The sequence below is a fragment of the Drosophila grimshawi genome, unplaced genomic scaffold (assembly GCF_018153295.1).
Source record: "Drosophila grimshawi isolate 15287-2541.00 unplaced genomic scaffold, ASM1815329v1 contig_44, whole genome shotgun sequence".
Classification (NCBI taxonomy): Eukaryota; Metazoa; Arthropoda; class Insecta; order Diptera; family Drosophilidae; genus Drosophila; species Drosophila grimshawi.
In genome coordinates this window covers 18,278,785-18,299,729 of record NW_025063240.1, presented here as the reverse complement: position 1 = coordinate 18,299,729, position 20,945 = coordinate 18,278,785, and the positions used below count along the sequence as shown (strand labels likewise).

The window sequence follows — 20,945 nt, the reverse complement described above, 5'->3', positions numbered from 1 at the left end:
TGTAAATTTGCTGTCTTTTAATTACATTACTGTATTGTGTTTATGCAGCGTTGAATTATAAATTTCTAAATTTATATTTATATTTATTACCAGTCAATTCTTGAAAGAATTTTGAACTTTAATTCCATGTACAATTGGTATTTTTGGTGAACAACAAAAGCTCATTGGACAAATTTCTGTAAATGTTTACATAAATATTAACATATACAATATTAGCTGCCGTTGTGGTTCGGAATATTGAGCATTTACGTGCGAATTCGTCCAATTTTGACAATAATGAATAGCAAACCAATAAATTTAAATCGTTATCGTTATCGCTAATAAAATACATGTATGGAGCATGAGCAATTTAGCAAGGATTAGCATGAGATTAGAGTTAAGCGCTTGCATTCCCGTCGGCTGTAGAATTAAAGTGATATATTATTACAATTAATTAAAAAAGGCAAAACTTTCGCTTAAGTTTAACTCGCCACCTCGCATCCCTCTCTCACATCCATATCTATAACTGTGTCACGTATGTGCGTGTACATGACAACAGTGGCAGTTATTTATCGCCGATAGCGGCCCAAATACGCCTTGCAGTTGGGGCACGTGTGGTGCACGTCCATGCAGTCATCAATGCAGCAAGGTATTAAGCAGCAGCCCAGCCAGCAACTGCAATGAGCAACAACGTGTCAGACAGAAGTACATATATAGGTAAATGACAGTATCGCTCACCCAAGCAATGCAATTACAAATCCGGACAGATAGGCAATCATTCCTGGCTCCGTACGTGTCGTAGACTCAATCTCTGCGTGGCATGAGGGGCATAGCATGTGTGTCGATGTGCGTCCAATTGGCACCACTGTGGTCAATATGTTTGTGCCAACGGTGGCTGGGGCAGCAAGTGGCGTATATGGTCCCACTGGCTTCACCCCGCCCATAGCCTCCAGATAGGATGGAGGCGCCGATGGCGGCGGAACGTATGTGAACGGTGGCGCATTGCCCGTTGATTTGCTCATGTTTGCCTTTATAATTTATGTAAATGCACGTGCCCGATAGAGACCTGCAAAAAGAAAAACATAAATCAATAACCATTCTACAATCAACAATTACCAGAGCAACGAATATCACCAGCATAAGCAGACATAAGTTATAAATAGCAAACACCACTATCGATGACTCATAGTCCACGAGAATTAAAAAAGTATTTCAAAATACACAAACATCAACAGAGAGCAAGGCCAATATAGTTTATACTCACAGCGGATGAAACTAAGGCCCGAGTCTGTTGGTACAGTGGATGAAGAGTAAACAAAATGCGACCCACCCTTGGTAAACTGGAAAACCTAATTAATAATCAAGTTTCCGTATTATTGAGAAGGCTGTACACTTGAAACAAAAGTTTTGGATGTATCGTAAACCATACAGTTTAAAATCTCTTTGAGAAAAACAGCATTTCATAATGTCGAGTGCCCACTGTAGATTCTTATTAATTCACCAACGGTTCATGTGACAAATTCAATTGAAATTGGTGTTCATATTTATATTCATATTCATATATTGTATACATGTATAATTAAATGCCTATATTTGTTTGATTGTTGTGCTGTCTGACGGATTCATCAGCTAGCCGCCACGTCGAGATAAGAACTACGTGTGCACAGTGAAATTTTAATATTAAAATATGTACTTCATATTGATAATTGGAATCATACGTTTGAGCAGCTGCGAGTAGTAAACAGCAAGGTCAAAATCTAATGGCAGTGATAACAAGACAAAACAAGCCGTGCCATTGCAATTGCTGGGACTGTACAAAATTGCAACTTTCTCGAACCAAAAAAACTCGAGCCACAAAACAAGTGAGCAGAGAGAGTACGAGAAACATGGTAACAAGCGTAACCGGAAGTCTATGCCAAATGACAATGACAGCAAAATCTATTGGTGGGTGTTGCATGCAGTAAGTTGCCTAGGAAAAGGAAAAACGAGCCCACAGCTAAATTGAGTCAATTCATAAAATGTGCTAATGCTATTAGCAGCGAGGCGGCAAAAGTTCAATTAAATCACGAGGCAATTTGATTACATTTTTTGGTTGTTCCGTTGCAAATTAAGTCATTATAATTTAGAACAAAGGCCAACTTTTATTTTATCACATATTCATCAAATAGAAGTTAGCATTCGCATTTTGGTCTAATTTCTCATTCATGATGTCATTGGGTCAAAAAGATATTTATACAAGCACACACAAAAAAAGGTTATTGCAATAGTTTGTAGCTATCTGTTTAGGCCAGCTCAACAATCCACAGTGTATTATGAAATGCTAATAAGTCAATTAAATACATGTGCACAGATGTATTTCATTAGAATGACTATTTATGCAAGATCACCAGTTATAAATGAAGCCATGTTAACACGTTGCCAAACGGTTAGCAAAGCTATTTAATATTCGCAGTTTTAATTGAATTAACAACAAAAAAATTATTGTGATTTTAACTACATTTAAACAGATGTTGCGAGAATCGCCTCGACGATGACGTCGTCATGCTAAATTTGGAGAGAGATTGCTGAGAGCTGAGAGCCGAGAGCAGGCACAAAAGTAGTAGTAATTTAGGTGTGCTAATGCTGGTGTTGTTGTTGTGTTTATTTGTTGTGCAGCAAACATATTTTTAGCCATATCTATATGCATAGATAAACAGGTGTACACATTTGAATAAATATTGAGCGCACACATCTGCACACTTGTTCATAAATCATCAAATTTGATGTACATAGGAATAATTTAAATTCATCTGAAATTAATTTCACTTTTAGATAAATTTTCATCGAGTATTTTTAATGGGAGGCACTCACATATACACATATACATATATGTACACATGTAGAAGCTAAGCGAGTGTGTTAGCAACGCTGACACTTTGATTACGCGACAAAAAATAAATAAAACCCAGACAATAATAAATAGTCGAACGATTCCCTGAACAAGTCGGATCCGAAATAGAAGTGGAAACACACATTCTACGTAATTTATTGCAGAAAATGCGGCCTTCTAAATCAAAATAAATATGTATATTTATATATACATATATAAAAATTGATATATGCACATGTGCAATACATATGCATGCAAATATTTGTGTGCATGCATGTATCTGACGTATTTACGCATTTTACGTAAATCCTATTTAACACTCACGACCTTCATATCTTGCCCTCATATACAAACAAAAGTATATACATATTTGATTCTAAGTAAATTGTTGTTCAAATTACCTCTAATATTCAAACCGAGCAAACTTTTGCACAACAACACGAGAACGGCAACACGCTAACTAGTGATGCAAAATATGCAAGTATTCTGCAAAAACAAAATCGAGTATCGATAAGTTCAGTTTTATATTGTTTGCTTAGTGCTGGCACGACTAATATTCGCAGCTCGATATCAGTAATGATGACTAGAGCTATCGATACTATTCAAATTTTAAATTTAGCGACGTTGGCAACTCTGCAAGTTGTTTCTGTTATTGCAGATTTTCGAGGGATTGCAGTAATTGTATTTATTGTGTCCATGTCATGTAAACGCACGCCTGACATCACCGAGTTGCTGCCAGTGCGAGAGTACCGCTGCGAGCACTGCAGCGATCAGGTATTCGGGAACCAGAGCCACTATCAACTGCATCTGCGACGACGCCACAATTTGGTGCCCATCAACAGCGAGGTGGACATTACTGAGTACCATTGTCCAGTGGCCAACTGTATTTACCATGTCGAGCGAGCAAACAGCCGCAGTTTCATGAACATTCGGTTCCTGCGTCAACACTACCAGAAGACTCACATGGTCAAGGATTTCAAGTGCAATGAATGCAACGGAACATTTCTGCTCGCACGTCATCTGGAGAAGCATCTGTGCTGCACAGTCTTCCCATGCCACGTCTGCGGGCTCACCTATTCCAGCAAGGCGAGCCTTGCCACTCACATGCGACGCAAGAATCATCTGGAACACAATGAGGTGCCATCAACGAAAGTTGCGATTCCCTCTTTAGAGTCATGGAGAAACCATCAGAATTCTACAAAAAATTATGCTAGAAACAAAGCGGAGCCAGTTGGTGATTTAGATGGTCCCAGCGAGAAACAGATAGCCCTAGTGCATTCGCCATACGGCAAGGAGCAAAAGACTGCGTCAAATTCAACAATTGATGCCACAATCAAATCGGAGCCAGTAAGCCATTTAGATACACCCATTCGGAAACAGAAACCAGTTGCTGTTGTAGATGACCCTATTGAGGAACAGATAGCCCCAGTGGATTCGCCTATACAACCATCATTCTATTGCCTGCCAGATATTGAAGTTCCCTTTGTGTTGCAGACTGCGACACAAACGGACGATAGCATCGACATGGATGATGCCGTACAACAAGCACTGAACGTTGCCCTGGCGGAGCGTGCGAGGCAGGAGAGCGAACTTGCCTTGTCCAACTTCACTGTCGAGGAAGTGGAGAGACTGTTACGCGACATGGAAACTCAAACGGATGACGTTGATTTCAATGAAATTGTGATGAACAATGCGGACGAGCTGGCTCCACTGCTGCGTGACACACAGACCCAAACGCTTGACAATCGGCTCGACCAGGGCACAATGACGGATCTCGATCTGGAGACGGACAGCGTCGTCTATGGGGCATATCAAGCGGCAGAGCCAATGTTTGGCCCACAGACCTCGGCACACATGCACACCCAGACTTGCGACGAGCTGTTCGAGGAGCTTGGCCTATCCCACATCCAGACACAGACGCACTGGCCCGACGAAGACGACGATGGACTTTACAATACGCAGCATACGCAGACCTGCGACGAGATGCTCGACGAGTTGCTGGAAAACTTTCAGTCGACTTGTACGCAAACTGGCGGTTGGATTAAGTGGCAGGAGACCGAAGGAGCTGCCAACTGATAACTGTATATATTATTTGAATCTGAATAGACTTTTACCGATTTATGGAGGCTTCCGAACTTATTTAATATATAAATACAACTGTTGCCATCTATGCAGTCTTGAGTATTTTTATTGTATCTCGAACAGGAGTCATCGACTAGGTCATTGACAACATCCGTAGACTAGCCATGTGTTTAAGCAGTCTATCTATATACATTATTTACTTATATTTATAATAATCAGTTGGCTTTAGTCTTTTTCTTGTTGATCTTGATTAGCAGCAGCTCGGAGCATTGAAAGAAACAATAGCTGCAAAAGGATAGCGCCAAATAGTTGCCCACTCCGCTCAGGTAGGCTCCACGCATCAGAAAGCTGCCAATATCCTGGCCGGCAATGAAGTAGACGTTGGAGAAGGCGGCTGGTATAAAGAGCTGTGTGGCAAGCAGCGCATGGAAACGTTGAGCGCCGGCGGCACCGAACATCTTCAGCGACCATCTCTGATAGGCTGGTCGCGCGACCAAGGTCTTGAAGATCTTCTCCGCCGCCAGGCACACAAAGTTCAGCACACTCCAGATGAGCACATACGTGTAGCAGCCATGCCAAATGAAGACAAAGACAAAAGTCAAGGCAGTCGCGCAGAGCTTGGCAGCTGGAGAGGATTTCTTGCCGCACAATTCCGCGTAGATGTGCCGGAAGAGGAACTCGTACAGACCCTCATCAAAGTACTTCCACATATCCGAGTAGAAGTGAATGCGTCCGATGCAACGTGGCCTCCTCGGTGCCGCAATCCCATCGTGCTCGGCAAACGCAATCCCCAAGCCATAGGTAACCACATAGTAGACGAAAAAGAATTGACCCATAAAGTAGCCGGCCGCATGTTGCCAGAACACAGACTCCATCATCGCCACAGTGCGCACATCGCGCTCCATGTAATGGATAAAGAAGTAATGCAGCGACCACATCATCATCAGCCACCAGAATCCCACACGCAGCAGGGCCACAGCGAATCTCCGCCATTGTAGTGGGCGAGTGGATTTCTCTTGCTGCTTAAAGCGCTCATAGCTGATAAGCGGTCCGTAGGTGAGACAGGGAAAGTACATGGTGTATGCCAGGTAATCAATCACATTATCCTCGTTGCCACCTCCACTTAGGGAGTAACTGCAGCCGCGCAATAAACTCCAGGAGGCGGTGATTATCATCATTGCATACTCCGCATAACCAACTTCATCCAGCCACCACGTGCTCTCCTTGGCCACATTGATGATTACAATCCAGACGCCAGTCAGCAGCCAAGTCAAACGTTTTGACCGTCTCCTGGCAGTCCAAAAATAACTCACCAACAGCATGACGAACATGATCAGTGATGTCCAGTGCAGATGTAAGCCCAGCGATAGTGCGCAGATGGCAATGTGTCCATAACGACGCAGATGAGTCCATTTCCAGCTGCAGACGCACGTCACAATGCCATGCAACAGGTAATAGGGCCATAATTTGGCAATAAAATCAGCGAAATTCTCCAATTCGTCATTGCTGTCATCGCGCAAACGCACAACGCCATCGCCTTGGAGCAGGCGCCAGCCTTCGACGAACCGGAAATTCGCTGTGTTCTCAATGCGATCGCGTAGTGCATAGATTTTATACAGCCCTATAACTATATAGACAATATAAACCGAAAAGTATATCAAGATTTCGAATTTATTTAACAAGCCGGCAGACATTGCAGTATCGATAACACTGCCAGAGTATCGACAGAGATGCGCGCGTGTCGTGTTTGAAATCATACTAATTCGTACTAATTTTCCCACCAGATAGCTTGTTGAAAGCCATTCTATAAGTTTAGTGTAACAACTTGATATATTCGTAATTTTGCTGTAGACACTATATAAGACAAAGTGAACCGCATAGGACCCTTAAATCATATAGCTGCCAGAGGAATTATTGGCAATCTCTTGTTTTCCAAACTCTCTTAACCTAACTCATCCGTTCCAAATAATATAAAATTGTTGAAAAGGTTCACAAAGGAACAATCGGTGGTAAGATGTATTATAAATTCGGCAAGAATATCAAAATGCTTGTTAGCTGGTCATTTTCATATAATCTATGATTAAGATTAATATGTAAGCATTTTTAATGACATATTTGCCATAATGACATAGCTTAAAGTTAAATTATCTCTACAAGGGTTGCAAGATGAAAACTATGTTAAAGTGTTAAAATGTACATGAATGTGTGTGTACGAATGTATGGATGTTTTGTATGTATGTTTAGTTAAGCCCATCCTCCTCGTCGTCCTCCTCCTGCTCCTCCTTGACTTTTCGCTCAGCTTCGGTGACGCGTCGCTGTAAATGTCGCCAAAGTGTGCTCTTGGGTATTTCGAAGAGATTCGCGGCATGGTTCTGTGACATGCCACCGCTGATGCAGGCATGTAATGCCTTTGCCAGCTTGTCGCGCAGCTCATCCTTGGGCGTGCTGTCTCGCCGCCGACAGGCGACGGAGTCAGGCAGTCGTCCTTGGGCCGCCAGGCGTACCTTGTGCCTGTGCAGCGTTGACATCGGTATGTGCAGATCCTGGCTGATGCTCTTCAGAGAGTCGCCGTTCTTCAGACGTTCGTAGGCCTCCGATAGCGATGGCTTCTCTCGCTTGATTCGCATGTACGCCGGATTGGAGCGCACCCGTCGCCATAATACGGTTTTGGATATGTCAAAACGATCGGCAGCCTTCTGCAGACTCAGTCCCTCGTGGAGGACAGCGTCTGCGGCCAGATCAAGGGCATCATTGATATCTTCCTTGAGCTCCCTTTTCAGTGCCACATGCTCTTGATGCTGTTTCGTTATCGCTTTTTTGGACGCAGCTTTTGTGGGCGTGGCGCGCTGGCGTACCTTTGTTTTTAACATTTTTATGTCTAGGTGGGATTTGCGTGGCTTCACATCCAGCAGTTCTTCATCGTCTTCCTCCTCGTCGCCGGCACCCACTTCATGCATTACATCCTCGGTCATATCAGCATCGGCATCTGCATCTGCACTGATCTCTATCAAAGGATCCGCGGATGCCCCGTACTCTTCCTCGATTAACTGGGATTCGGATTCGTCGTGATCATCGGTGACATCCGCCTCGACTTCATCGTCAACCAGTTCACCGCTGTGCGTCGCTGTATCCATTACGGGATTAACTGTATCGCCCAATTTATTTACGGAAGATGCCGATTGTGTAATGGTGAAGGTGCCCGTGTTCTCCGTTAATATATACTGATTGCCATTGCTAGTGCCGCCCATATGCTCAATGGAATACGTTATTTTCGGCTGATCACTGTACACATCAAGAAACTCTAACGTTCGTCCCTGCTGCTGATCGTGATGCTGTTGCTGCTGGGGATTAGCGAGCACTGTGTTATCCATCTGAAGTTTGCCAACCACCGCGCCAGCATCCTCTTCCTCCTCCTCCTCGACAAGCGATGCATTTGCAATTTGCAATCCACTAATTGACTTTGCTGCCTCGATGGCCATAGCGCCGCTGATCACATCTGTGCTGGTCATGGCTATTGGATTCGTTTCAAAACTAATGGCAGACTTGATGCCCAGCAGATTGATGGCTTCGAGGAATTCGGAGAGCAGGGCAGAGGGCAAACTCGTTTCACCCATATAAATGAAAGACAACATGCTCTCCAGGAGCTCGCCGCGTATGTCGGGCAGGATGACTGTTGCCTCCTGGCCAGTCGGTAAATCGACGAGGAGATTGCGCATCAGATCGCTGCACGTGCTTAGCACGAACAGATGGGCGCGCACACTGATGCCATCTTTGGCCACCAGCAGGACCTCGCAGCTTTGATTGTTGCTTTGCTGATGGAGCAGAACGCGCTGGATATCCATTATTGTGGACGAGTGGCCCATCCATCTGAGGTGATTCTGTGGAAAGATTAGCACAGCTCAGATGTAAACAAACCCGTGTCAATGTTTGTTTTTACATTTGTTCCAAAAACCATTACCATTTTCGTTTGTTGTGTTTTATTTTCCAAAAATCTGTTTCTATTCTATTCCAGCGCACGAAGCGAAACGCGACGAAAATGAAGAGCGTCAGGGTTGTCAACTGTGTTCCGATTATTGCTGCTGTTGCGATTAAAAATATATTCAATCATAAATTTGCAATTCAATTAATAAAATATATTATATATTATATTATCATATTATATATTTAGATTTATATCCAAATTAACTTGCACTATCTAATTTATGGAATATGGAATTATTACAAAGCTGATGACAACACTAACGCGTCAAATTTGCGCTTGCTGATTCAATAAATGAGCTGAACCTGTTCATTATTTTGTTTTGTTTTGTTCGGACTTAGCAGTAATGTTAATGTTTTCTAATTTTGGAGCTAATAATTGTTCTATGGTATGTTATTAAAAAAAACTTCTTTATAATTGTAACAGTAAAATTCATAAAAAATATTTTATAAGCTAGTGCTCCTCTGAGTCTACTTCTGAAATTTGCTTCATAGTTAGTTTCCTGACCTTTCAGCTGGAGTTGAAATATACACAGATTGCAGACCTCCAGGCATTTAAATATCATTGAATATTAAACATTTTGGAATCAAATTTGAAAGTATCACGCAAATCGTTCTTTCAACAATGAACTAGTTCACAAAATAAATCGAGCTTGGCCAACACTGGCACCTTGACGTTTTGTTGTTACATAAACTGTCAAATATTGTGCAGAATATTAGATTTGTACGCAAATATTTAACTTCAAACGAGCGTATGGCCGCCTTAATTAGAAGTCTGGGTGCCAGAATTGCTTCCGCCGCCTTGACGGCCAAGCATGGTAACTAACCAAAGCCTGCACAGCATTATAATTAATAATACCAAATCTATAACATATTCTTTACGTATATATAGTGGTGCCCGCTGGAACAGCTGCTCTGCGCTTGTCCAGCACTGCTGCCGTCGATGCCAAAGCCCCCGAGAAACGTAAGTAGTCCGTAAGAAGCGCAATGGATTTTTATATAATTCTAACTGTTTTGACAGCCACTATACGCAAACCGGACGCCGCTGCTCGGACATCGCTCTCCGATTTTGGTCGCTATGTTGCCGAGTGCATGCCGAAGTACGTGCAAAAGGTGCAATTGACCTCAGGCGATGAGCTGGAGATACTCATTGCGCCCGAGGGCATTGTGCCTGTGCTTCAGTTTTTGAAGGATCACCATCAGGCACAATTTACTAATTTAGTTGACATTGCTGGTATGGATGTGCCGTGCCGCCAGCATCGCTTTGAGGTTATTTATAATTTGCTGTCGCTGCGCTTTAACGCTCGCATTCGGGTCAAGACCTACACTGATGAGCTGACCCCGTTAGACTCGGCCTGTGAGGTGCACAAGGCGGCAAATTGGTATGAGCGTGAGATTTGGGATATGTATGGTGTTTTCTTTGCCAATCATCCCGATTTGCGACGCATTCTCACTGACTACGGCTTCGAGGGACATCCACAGCGTCGCGACTTTCCGTTGTCCGGCTATGTTGAGCTGCGCTATGACGACGAGAAGAAACGCGTCGTCTGCGAACCCTTGGAGCTGGCACAGGAATTTAGAAAGTTTGATCTGTCGGCACCGTGGGAGCAGTTCCCCAATTTCCGCAATGCAAACCCACCAGCCGAGGTGGTGGAGCCAGCCAAGAAGTAAGCGAACCGCATCACAAGTATTTTGCAGTTTGTTTGTTTAATGGTAATTACTAGATGAATACATCAATAAAAACGATATGTAGAAATTGTAAATTTAAAAACAATGATTTATTGATAGAGGCCACAAAGTTAAATCCTTCATTCAGGCTTCGAGAGTCCGGTTCTAATAGTAAGAAAATAGACAATGTCAAGTTTTATAAAATATGTTTTTTTGTAACTTAGAAACTTTTGACAATTTCACAATTTTTTTCCTTTTTTTTTTTTTTTTTGATTCATGCTTTGAGTTTTACATGATATTCTTAAATTCTCATGAGCTGATTAAAAAGTATACACATATATATATTTATATATCGAATTACAACATCAATATTTGAAATCGCATAAATTTCCATCTAGAATTGAATTCATTTAAATGTTATTCGCTTGGTTTAGTTGGCATTACGTTTCTGTTTGACATATTTGCAAACCTCACTTTGTACTCTTCATATTTAATAACCAAGCTTAACATTAAACAGCAGAGAAAATGTTGAGAATTGTATTTGATTTTTTGATTCTCGTTTTTAAAAATACCTATTAACATTTAAGTTTACACAGATGTGCTTGGATTAATGCATATATGACCACGATACATGCATATGCATGGGGATTTCTTCTTTTTTTCTTTCTTTTTTTTAATTGTTTTGTTATTGTTATTGTTACGCTTACAAAACAGTTATTAACACAAAAATTCAGTTTACCAGGTTATCATATTGAAAAATCGTGCGCCTGCGCAGCGGTGCCTGGCTTCTCCTGCAATCCTAGTTGTTTGGCGGGACGTTAATAAGTATGTAGTACTACAAATACAGTGATCGCTCGAAAATAAAATATTCCAGAAATTTGAATTGTGATTTCTTAATTTTGAAATCATTTTCTTCACAATTATTCATTATTCATTACACCTATAAATCCGAAGCTTTCTATTTGCCTAGCGACCACTCTGTGTACAAATATAGTATACAAGTTGAATTTTTGTTGCTGTATATATGTGTATGTATATATATATATATAACTTTTGATTCGAGCTTGATTAGTTGCACATACTATTTAGCTGCACCGCTGATGCTTTATTTCTTTGATTCTTTTTTTTTTGTATTTTTACTTCTGCAATTTGTACAAGAATATACATACATATGTACGTAACAATTACTTTACATTTACATAGCTTGGTTACGATTAATTTAAAATGTGTCAAAACATACATATGCGTATGTATTTATGCATGTACATATGTACTTTACATCACTGCGACCACAAATTTGGCGCAGAGGTACAAAACAAATTTAGCTGCGCTTAGAGCGCGCTTGAACAGTCCTTGTGCTGGCGGCATTATATCCGTCCAAGACAGTGGAACTGCGACAAATGAAAAATTTTCGATGCAGGATGAAAAGTGCGCTAATGCTGGCCGTGCTTAATGCTTCAGCAACCGGTAGCGGCACTTCCTGGCGACAAACAACAAATTTGACAGACGCCCATTTTGATCCGTCGTGCCACAAAATACAAATGTGTGTGTGTAAAGCCAAAGCACTCGATTCCACGGTGCGGCTTATATCGATTCGGTTTTCGTGTAAAGCCGAGCAGCTGGACCGCCACCACCACCACCACCAGCAGCTGCCGCATAGGTAGAGGTGCCTTTGCTGCTGCTGGTGTTGGCGTGACTCTCGCTGCTGCTGCTGCTTGTGGCGGCGGCGGCTGCCTCATTGTTAAGCCGCTCGTGGTACTCCTGGAAACAGGGTACGATGCATAAATTCGTTTGACACTCGGGACAATGGTATTTCGTTTTGCGGCGCAAAATGCGTCCATGTCCATCGATGGTATTCCAACAGAAATTGCAGCCCAGCGCTGGACCTGGTCGTATGACCGGACAATGACTAGAACGTGGATTCTCCAAGGTAATGATTTCACGTTGGGTCTGCAAGCAATTCAATTAATAAAAATCTTCAAAGGATTATGTTTTATTTACATACCTGTGGTGAAGACACTGAACGCTGCAGTTCCTCGTTCTTCACGCGCAGCGTGGGCAAATGCTCAAATGAACTGCTCGTCGTCGTCTGGCTGGGATGCAGGTGAATGTTGCTGCTGCTGCTGCCAGTTGACTTTGAGCTGCGCAGCTTGTTGACAACTCCACCACCAACGCCACCACCATTCGCTGTTTCGACCTTTGCACTGCTGCGCTCCACAATGTGTGTGAGCGGAGAGTGCGGCGAGCGACGTTCCGGAATGGGAGACGGCTCCGTACTGCCGCCGTATGTGGGCGAGAAAGGCTGGCGACTGCTGCCTGCAGGTGGCGATGTGACCACTGAAACTGGCGTGCCACCTGAGTTTGTTGGCGTCGCCGCTGCCTCACTCGACGTGCTGACGACGCGCGTGGGGACCAGGTACTGCGAGGAGCCGGCTGGCGGCGGCGAGCTGGAGGCATAAATTGCCTCGGGCAGCGAGATATGATGTGGATGATGCAGCGGAGCTGGCGGCACATATCCAGCATTAGTTCCCGATAGCGGATGCGAGTATTGCCGGTGTAATGGCGCAAATGGATTTGTGCCCGTAATGCTGCCGGTGGAGTGCAGCGAGTGCTGGCGCGGCAACAGCGGATCCGAGTGCTGCTTAATCAGATATGGCGTGCTGGACGGCACACTCAGCAGATGCGGGGTCGGAGGAGATGCGAGACTGGGCGCAGGCTCAGATGCGTGCCGCTCAATTCGAGGTGGTACTGTCAACAGATGCGGATGATGCGGACTATGATGATGATGGTGCTGCTGCTGCTGAGCCTGATGATGATGATGTGTCGAGTAGTCCCTGGCTATGGCAGTTGTCGTGCCCGCGGCATTGAACGGATCAAAGTCGAGCGTTGTTGCAGCCGTATCCGGTGAAATCTGATTGGTCGACGAGAGGCTGTCGCTGTCCCGTTTCACCCTTGGCTGTCGCGTAAGCACACGATTCCTCTTCGAACCCATCACGCCCGGCGACTGCGTTGTCTGCAGATCTGTGGCCGTCTCCGTTTCGCTTGGTGTGCGCTCAAAGCTACCACTGCTGCTGCTGGTGCCCTGGCTGTGCATAATGGCCAGCGTCGGATGATGCTGAGTCACATGCGCCGGACTGGGCTCTGTAATGAAAAGCGGTACAAAAAAAAAACACATTAAATCATCGTGATTAAACAAATCAAATAAAATTATACAATTAATCGAAAGTAAAGCTATGAATTGGATTTATACATGAATGACAAGTTTTTTTTTTTAAATTTTATTCGTTTCTTGCACATTGAAGAAGCCTAAAATCTAAAAGGTTCGTTTCGTTAGTTACATTATATCGTACATAAATTTTCCGTAACTTATTTTACAGTCGTTTCTTTTTTATTTACTACCGATGACTAATAGTACAGTAATTGTAAATAATTAAATATATATATAACTGTATATGTTAAACACGCAATTGTAGGAAACAGAGTTAGTCATAATTATTGTTTATGCTATTTTTTCGTTTGCGTTGTTTTTGATGAATTAGTATTCGTTTTATTGGCGTGTGTAAGATCTATGCATCTAGATGTAGGAATTAAAATGCATTACCAAAGTTTTACGTTTATAATTACAATACAAATGACTTCTAACAAATCACGCTTGGTTTTTAGTTTGCCTTCCGACAGACAATATAAAAAGTTCTCTATTTTATTACATACATATTTATAAGTATTTGATTTTATTGTATATATATATATATTTATATATATATGTATTGTATTAAAAACACACTATTCTTATTCGATTTTTCCATTACTTTCTGCAGTCTCCATTTAGGATTTTGGGTGGTTACGAGTTATCTTAGTTTTGTATATTGCGTATATGGCTTGCCCATTTAGTCCTATTTGTTATCGTATGCGTATGGCTCTCCATAAGTACATATGTATATATATAGTAAAACATATATAATGTATATGGAATATGTACAATAAATTAATTCCAAAATTATAAAACCAAGAATCCCTTTAAGATATGTTTAGTGTATGTGTTTAATTGCACTCCAAAAATAATAACAAATTGTACAAACATACATATATACAATATGTATATTTAAGTTTGAGTAGAATTTATAAAATTTTCAACAGAAACTCTTAGTGGAATGGTGTAAACATTTTATTGGGCCAATATTGAACTGTTTAAATACAGTCTCTGTATAAATTGTGGCTTCCATGATTCAGAAAATTCAGAACAAAAAACCATCCCAAAATCGAAAATACAAAATGAATGCGTACATTTACAAATATATATATTGGTACGTACATATATATCATACATTATTGAGTTGGCTTAATTAATTATTTAATTACGGTTTATTTTATACGGATTATAACACTATCCGTCTAACGACTGATCCTTTTTCCCCCAAATTAGATACAAACATCCATTTCAACTAAAACTGTTTGACCTTTATCTGTACAAAAAATATATATTCACGATATATATATATATATACATATATATATATATATTTAATTATGCGAGTTAGAATGTATACGTAATAAGGGTTTGCTTTTGTAACACGAGTGCCGGGATTTAAAGGGAGAACGGGGGAACTTCTTTTACATTGATGAAAATAATTAGGCCGTTTTTGATGTAGTTTATATTTAAAAGTTGTATATACATACTAGCTAAGTCGATATATCATAAATCATTTGCTTTTCGATGATTTAACACTAATAAAAATGTATATAACTTTATGTACAAATACAAATTGGGTTTGCATATACAATTACTGTAATACCGATTCCTTAGCTCAACAACGGTAAAAATAATGTTCGGCTTGAAACATGTTGTTTAAGGAATTAAGTTCTATGAATTATTACATACATATGTGTGTGTGTGTGTATTATCGGCACATTTGCTTATTTTTAGGGACACACTATATCCTAGTGGGTGTACATGTTTTTCCATTGCCTGACATCACGCTATATCCATATACCCCCTGCTGTTCCGATTCGCAATGCCTTATATATTGACTGTAGTTCACACTAGTAGCTGCCGTTGCCCTAATACCTGTATCGAGAGACGGCTGTGCGCCTGGATTGAGGGAGTCGAGGTTCTTCTTAGGATTTGTCTAAGTATTGCAGGCCAGTGTTAACCAGCGGCGCAAACGTACTGGCAACCAATGGTGGTGGCTGCGACGGCGACGGATGTGTTGGCGCCGCCACAGTTACAAAATTATTGAAAAGAAAAGCGGTAGCCGCTGCGCTATGCGCAGTTCCCATTGCTGAGACCGATACGGGCACGGCTGATATGCTCATTGGTTCTGGGTCGTTGGCAGCCATCACAGCGGCCGCCTGCAGCAACTGGGCTGGCCCTGGCCCGTGCGCAGACTCGCCACCGCCGCCGCCGCTGCCTATGCTCAGTTGGTCAACCTGCAAAGGCATTACACCTGCCGCTGCGGCGGCGGCGGCGGCAACAACGCCCATGTGATTGGAAATCGTATTCTATATTGAGTTGAAGTTAATACTCTGTAGATTCATTGCAGCGGCCGGATTAACATTGATTGTGCCCGCTCCCGACGCTGCAGCAGCTGCACCGGCGCCCGTCGCATCGATATACCTCTGCCGGGACATGGTGTGCACGCTGGCCGGTGAGTCCATGTAGCGGGCATCGAAGAGGCTCATCACGCCGATGGTCGGATGCGTGTTGGCCCCACCGGCTGAGGTGGCCGCTCCTGCGCTCGCATGATGCGGCGCGCACATCAGCGATGGCGTCGGCGTCTCCGTCTGCGGCGGTATCTGCATGTTGAGCGCAGCTGTTTGTGCTGCGGCAACGGCTGCAGCGGTTAGATGATCATATGTTTCGTTGGTCGTATCGTCGCCGGGATTTGTGGATGGTGTGGGCGATGGCGATAGATTCGGCTCCTGTTTGACGACGCGCGCCTTTATGCTCGGTCTCGACACCGGATAACCGCGTTTCTTGTACTCCAGCCAAAGCGTGCGATTGTTCACGCCGTAGAGGCGAGCAGCCTTGCAGAATCCGATGCCGCCGGTGCGCACCGCTTCCAATGCCCTGATGAAATTCTCATCGCCCTGGGGATTTACGGATCGCTTGCGTTTGGTCACTTGACTGCTGCTGCCGCCACCGCCACTGCTGCTATTGCCACCACCGCCGCCGCCAGCACTGCCCGCACTTCCACCCGCACTGCTGCCGCCGCCGCCGCCCACGCCGGAGTGGACAGGCGACTGTGTGGGTGTCGGACCCTGACTGTAGACGGACTGCACCATATTGGACTCGTTGGGCGATGTGGGCGACAGATTTTGAGCGGCCGTTGCATACCCGCTGACCAGATTATTTACGGTTATGATTTGTGACGAGTACGCCTGACCAGCTGTGGCGCCCTGTTGCTGCTGTTGTTGTTGCTGCTGCTGCTGCTGATAGTGCAGCTGCTGCAGATGCTGTTGTTGCTGCTGCTGCGTCGCCTGCTGCTGAGCTTCGTGCTGCTGCTGTTGCTGTTGACGCTGGTCGGCGGTGGTGCCGGCGGTACCGACGCCGGCATTGCTATTCGCGGCGCTGTTTTGATTGCCGTTGCCGTTGCCATTGCCAATCAAATTGGACTGGCAGGCGGGCATCGAAAAGCGCGAATAGTTTGAATCAACAACTGTCCACTGCAGACCTGGGAAGGGGAGAGAGAGAGAGAGAGACAGGCGTAAGATTTGGTTTTGTCTTTAGTACGGGTTTGAAATCGAAACAAAATTACTCTCTATAAAATTTACTCTCAATTATCGTTTTGTTTAGGGACGGGGCTCTTCAATTGGCCAAGATCTGAGTTTTGGAAATATAAGGGCAAACCATTGGACAACAGGCATAGAGTATAGTAAGTGGTTTACAGAGTAGATAGAATGGTATTTGGTATTCGGTATCGAGTAGTAGAAAGATTGCTAATGCTAAATCATTATCATTCGAAAACCGCTCTTTAAAATGCTTTCCCCAAGAAAAAACAAAAAAAAAAGATCAAAAAATTAAAAAGAAAACAAAAACAGAAATTGCCAAACAAAAGAGTTTAGTAATCAAATCGACAATAACAAAAAAATTAGAAATATTCAAATCAGTAAAATACAGTTATTTAGTTTTTGGACTCTGTGCTAGCTCTCTCCCATTCCCAAGTTCAGGTAGGATTTCGTTTTTGAATAGAATACACAATAGTAGTTAATTATATACACATGTACATACAAATGCATTAATTTGATGTAACATAATTAATTTAATCGCACTTAATCGGTATAACGGTAGTCTTTATGCTTTATGTTTTTTTTTTGTATTTTTTTTTTTCATATTTAGCTTTAGCATTCATTTCTCCAAGCGCTTTGAATCGCACTTAAATTGTTTGAACGTAATTGTAGTTGTATGTGGAGTATGTGTGTCTGTGTATGTATGTATGTATGTGTGTGTGTATGTGTGTACGTATATGGAATGAGTGACATGTGAATGAGCGATAGCAGAGTAACAACAGGAGTAGCTACATTCGAGCAAAATCTTAAGAATGAAATAATGATTAATGATGGCAAAATCAACAAGAAATAAACAAAAAACGTAGGGACCAAAATTGGAGCACCTCAACTCGACTCCCGCATTGGCAGCCTGATATAGGCAATATAGAAAGTACAACCCCTTAATGAAGCATGATCGATCTTGGCGTATGATTTTTTATGTAAGTGTTTTTTTTTTTTCAGCGCATCAATTTCTTGTAACTCATTCAGTGCATAGGCACATTAAAAATGAATCGCACAGTTTACAAATATTTAACTTAATGTGTCATTTAAAGAGATCATCAATAATAATTCAATTCAAAATAAAATATACTTTCTTTGTAACAGTAAATATACAATTTTGTTTTTTGCTCAGTGCTTTTAGCTGTCAAGAATTTTGATTATAGCTAAACACTTAGAATTAAGTTTCTTTGAATTTTCTTAACCCTTACCAACATTTCTTAAAAGTGCCAATATCATTTACAAAATGTATTTTATTTTTTTAAATTTAATTTCTATTGCCTTAAAAATCAGTTGAGTTTCTGTTGTGCGATTCATTTTTAGCAAGTACGCTGTACAAATATTTTAGGACTTACCAGAGTGCGACGATTGTGAATTGGGCGCGTCGTGTTCCGATGGTGTTGTGGTGCCAGAAATATCCAGGGGCATCGTTTGATTCACACTGCCGATGTCCACCTCCGGCTTCTGCACGGCCAGCAATAAATGGGATGAGAGAGATGAAGTTCAGTAAAATGCTTCAAAATTGATATAGGATTAACGTGACCAATTTCATTACAATTTGCATATGTATGTGTCCGTGGGCATCGTCCAGATCCGAATCCTGCGGCTGTTGCTCTAGCTCAGTGTTTGCTGACTCCTTAAGCAGCTTGGAGGCATGCATCGAGTGTCCCGCGAGGTTACCAAGTGATGCAGTCGAATTATTACCCGCTCCACCGCCAAACGACATTTGACTCATCTGTGCCAGACTCAGCCCAGCAGCGCTGCCAGCGGCGCCAGTTGCATCCAGTGAGCTGCTGTGCTGCTCCTCCGAGTTGTTGCGATCACCAGAACCTGTTCAATGCCCAATAACAAATTAAATGATTAACATCTGGACTACTAATTTACATTATTCGATGTACGATGCTTTACCCAAGTCACACTCACCGTTATTCGAGGATTTACGCAAGCGCTTGCGCCGCGTGGCCGGGGAGGTGCCAGCACTTAGCGGCGATGGCGTTCGCCTCAGCTGATGGTGATGCGTCTGCGAACCCTGCGCTTGGCTGCCCCCTTGCTGCTGTTGTTGTTGCTGTTGTGCTTGGTGATGATGATGGTGATGATGATGCTGTTGTTGCTGCTGCTGCTGTTGTTGTTGCTGCTGCTGCTGTTGTTGTTGTTGCGCCTGCTGCTGCTGCTGTTGTTGTTGCTGTTGCGCCTGTTGTTGCTGCTGTTGTGCCTGCTGCTGTTGCTGCTGCAGTTGTTGCTGCAGCTGTTGCTGATGATGCTGCTGAAATTGCTGCGCCTCACTGCTGCTCCAAAGCGAATCGCCTGCACTGCTGCTGCCGCTGGCTGCTCCTAGACTAGACGCTGCAGCACCAGCACCAGTGCCGGCCACATTGGCACCAGCCTGACCGAGCAACTCGGTCGCCTCACTGGACGATTTGCTGTCGGACTTGGTGAGGTTGGCCGGATCAGTGGGCATTTCGGCCAGGCCCTTGATCTTGAGCATTTCCGCCGTTTTCAGAATGTGCGGCAGTTGTTCCTGTGACACATTCACCTCGCCGTAGTACATGAAATCCACCATCGTCTTGAGATCATCGTACTGCACGTCTTTCAGTATGACAATCGGATGCTGGCACGGATTCGTTGTAAAGAGCGCCTGTACGAAAGATACAGTTTTAAATTTATATATTCAGTTGGTATTTGATGTTCGACTCACCTGAAAGTAAGAACTGCACGCGGAGAGCACAATTTTGTGAGCCTGCAGCTGGCGGCCCTCCGCAGCGAGCGTGACATCGACTAGCGTCCCATTGTGCAGCAGGGATGAGCAGACCGATATGAAGTTGGGCTGGTGATTGTTCCAGCGCAGGCAGAACTGCTGCACAGACATTGTCAGCGTCAACGTCGTCTCCAGCAACAAAGCGCGATGCCGTTGCCGCTGCCGCGTACTTTGTCTCGCGGCAGCAACAACAATATGTCGCAAATACTAACGAAGCACAGAAACCCAATTCCAGTTCCAATTCCAAAACGTAATGACGAAAACACGCTGATAACAACACTTTCTTTATCACCTATTGATTTCTGCGTTTTTTTCCTCGTTGATATTACCTTTTTTTTTTGGGTTCTTTTGTTTTGCTTTAATTAAAATGTATGTGCAATATTATTTTCGGGGACTCTTCAAGTGATGTTTTGTTGCTGTTCTTCTGGTCGTTGTCTGTTGGTATGTATTGCATCTACTGACACACATATATATGTAGGTATGAACTTTTGGCGTTTGGCGGCGGTTTCTATGCCGCACCGTTGTACATATACACATACACATATGCACGCAACATCTTATGTGGTGCTGAAATGTGGAGTATTTAATATAAGTATACACTTCTATATACTAATATATGTAGACATATTTATTTGATAAGAGCAATATTAAAATTTGTTTGGTTAAACTATTTCGAGTTCTTCTTCTTGTTTTCCGCCGTTTTCTGTGTGTGAAGTTATCTCTTCTCTACTTGTCTACGCGCGCATTCTTTCGCTCTCTCTCTCTCTCCCACTCTCTTTCTCTATGCGCTCACTCACGTTGCTGCTTACAACAAAAACAGCAGTGCCAACAGCAACAACAAAATACGTA

General features: G+C 43.0%; 7 protein-coding genes across 10 annotated transcripts; 2 read left to right on the top strand and 5 right to left on the bottom strand.

Annotated features, from left to right (window-relative positions):
• Positions 1-76: 76 nt before the first annotated feature.
• LOC6557387 (cell death-inducing p53-target protein 1) lies at positions 77-3,354 on the bottom strand. Of its 3 annotated transcripts, XR_004365675.2 has the most exons (4): positions 3,250-3,327; positions 718-1,045; positions 474-654; positions 77-399 (listed from the first exon to the last, which is right to left on the bottom strand). XR_004365675.2 is itself a non-coding variant. In XM_032743424.2 (3 exons), exons 2-3 carry the CDS (start codon positions 999-1,001, stop codon positions 549-551), a joined length of 390 nt encoding a protein of 129 aa, XP_032599315.1. In that variant the 5' UTR covers positions 1,002-1,045; positions 3,250-3,354; the 3' UTR covers positions 77-548. The 3 variants fall into 3 exon arrangements, 2 of the variants coding, with proteins under 2 accessions (XP_032599315.1, XP_032599316.1); XM_032743424.2 differs by having other exon boundaries at positions 77-654; positions 3,250-3,354; XM_032743425.2 differs by lacking the exon at positions 3,250-3,327 and adding an exon at positions 2,830-2,970 and having other exon boundaries at positions 77-654.
• Positions 3,355-3,504: 150 nt separating this feature from the next.
• Positions 3,505-5,018, top strand: LOC6557357. Its single transcript, XM_001983734.2, has one exon. The coding sequence runs from the start codon at positions 3,545-3,547 to the stop codon at positions 4,922-4,924; it is 1,380 nt and encodes a 459-aa protein (XP_001983770.1). The 5' UTR covers positions 3,505-3,544; the 3' UTR covers positions 4,925-5,018.
• On the bottom strand, positions 5,017-6,624 carry LOC6557364 (protein-cysteine N-palmitoyltransferase Rasp). The gene has a single exon (XM_001983735.2). It carries the CDS (start codon positions 6,622-6,624, stop codon positions 5,146-5,148), a length of 1,479 nt encoding a protein of 492 aa, XP_001983771.1. The 3' UTR covers positions 5,017-5,145.
• A 386-nt stretch (positions 6,625-7,010) lies between these two features.
• LOC6556609 (protein tramtrack, beta isoform) lies at positions 7,011-8,982 on the bottom strand. Its single transcript, XM_001983736.2, has 2 exons — positions 8,889-8,982; positions 7,011-8,808 (listed from the first exon to the last, which is right to left on the bottom strand). The coding sequence occupies exons 1-2, from the start codon at positions 8,889-8,891 to the stop codon at positions 7,171-7,173; spliced, it is 1,641 nt and encodes a 546-aa protein (XP_001983772.2). The 5' UTR covers positions 8,892-8,982; the 3' UTR covers positions 7,011-7,170.
• Positions 8,983-9,454: 472 nt separating this feature from the next.
• On the top strand, positions 9,455-10,671 carry LOC6557055 (NADH dehydrogenase [ubiquinone] iron-sulfur protein 3, mitochondrial). The gene is made up of 3 exons (XM_001983737.3): positions 9,455-9,726; positions 9,801-9,872; positions 9,930-10,671. Exons 1-3 carry the CDS (start codon positions 9,663-9,665, stop codon positions 10,577-10,579), a joined length of 786 nt encoding a protein of 261 aa, XP_001983773.1. The 5' UTR covers positions 9,455-9,662; the 3' UTR covers positions 10,580-10,671.
• A 4,031-nt stretch (positions 10,672-14,702) lies between these two features.
• Positions 14,703-16,057, bottom strand: LOC6557058. Its single transcript, XM_043215676.1, has one exon. It carries the CDS (start codon positions 16,055-16,057, stop codon positions 15,692-15,694), a length of 366 nt encoding a protein of 121 aa, XP_043071611.1. The 3' UTR covers positions 14,703-15,691.
• An 18-nt stretch (positions 16,058-16,075) lies between these two features.
• LOC6557440 (broad-complex core protein isoforms 1/2/3/4/5) lies at positions 16,076-20,663 on the bottom strand. 2 transcript variants are annotated; one of them, XM_032743423.2, is made up of 5 exons: positions 20,037-20,663; positions 19,250-19,976; positions 18,897-19,171; positions 18,697-18,805; positions 16,076-17,247 (listed from the first exon to the last, which is right to left on the bottom strand). In XM_032743423.2, the coding sequence occupies exons 1-5, from the start codon at positions 20,205-20,207 to the stop codon at positions 16,076-16,078; spliced, it is 2,454 nt and encodes an 817-aa protein (XP_032599314.1). In that variant the 5' UTR covers positions 20,208-20,663. The 2 variants fall into 2 exon arrangements, with proteins under 2 accessions (XP_032599314.1, XP_001983775.1); XM_001983739.3 differs by having other exon boundaries at positions 19,265-19,976.
• Positions 20,664-20,945: the final 282 nt, after the last annotated feature.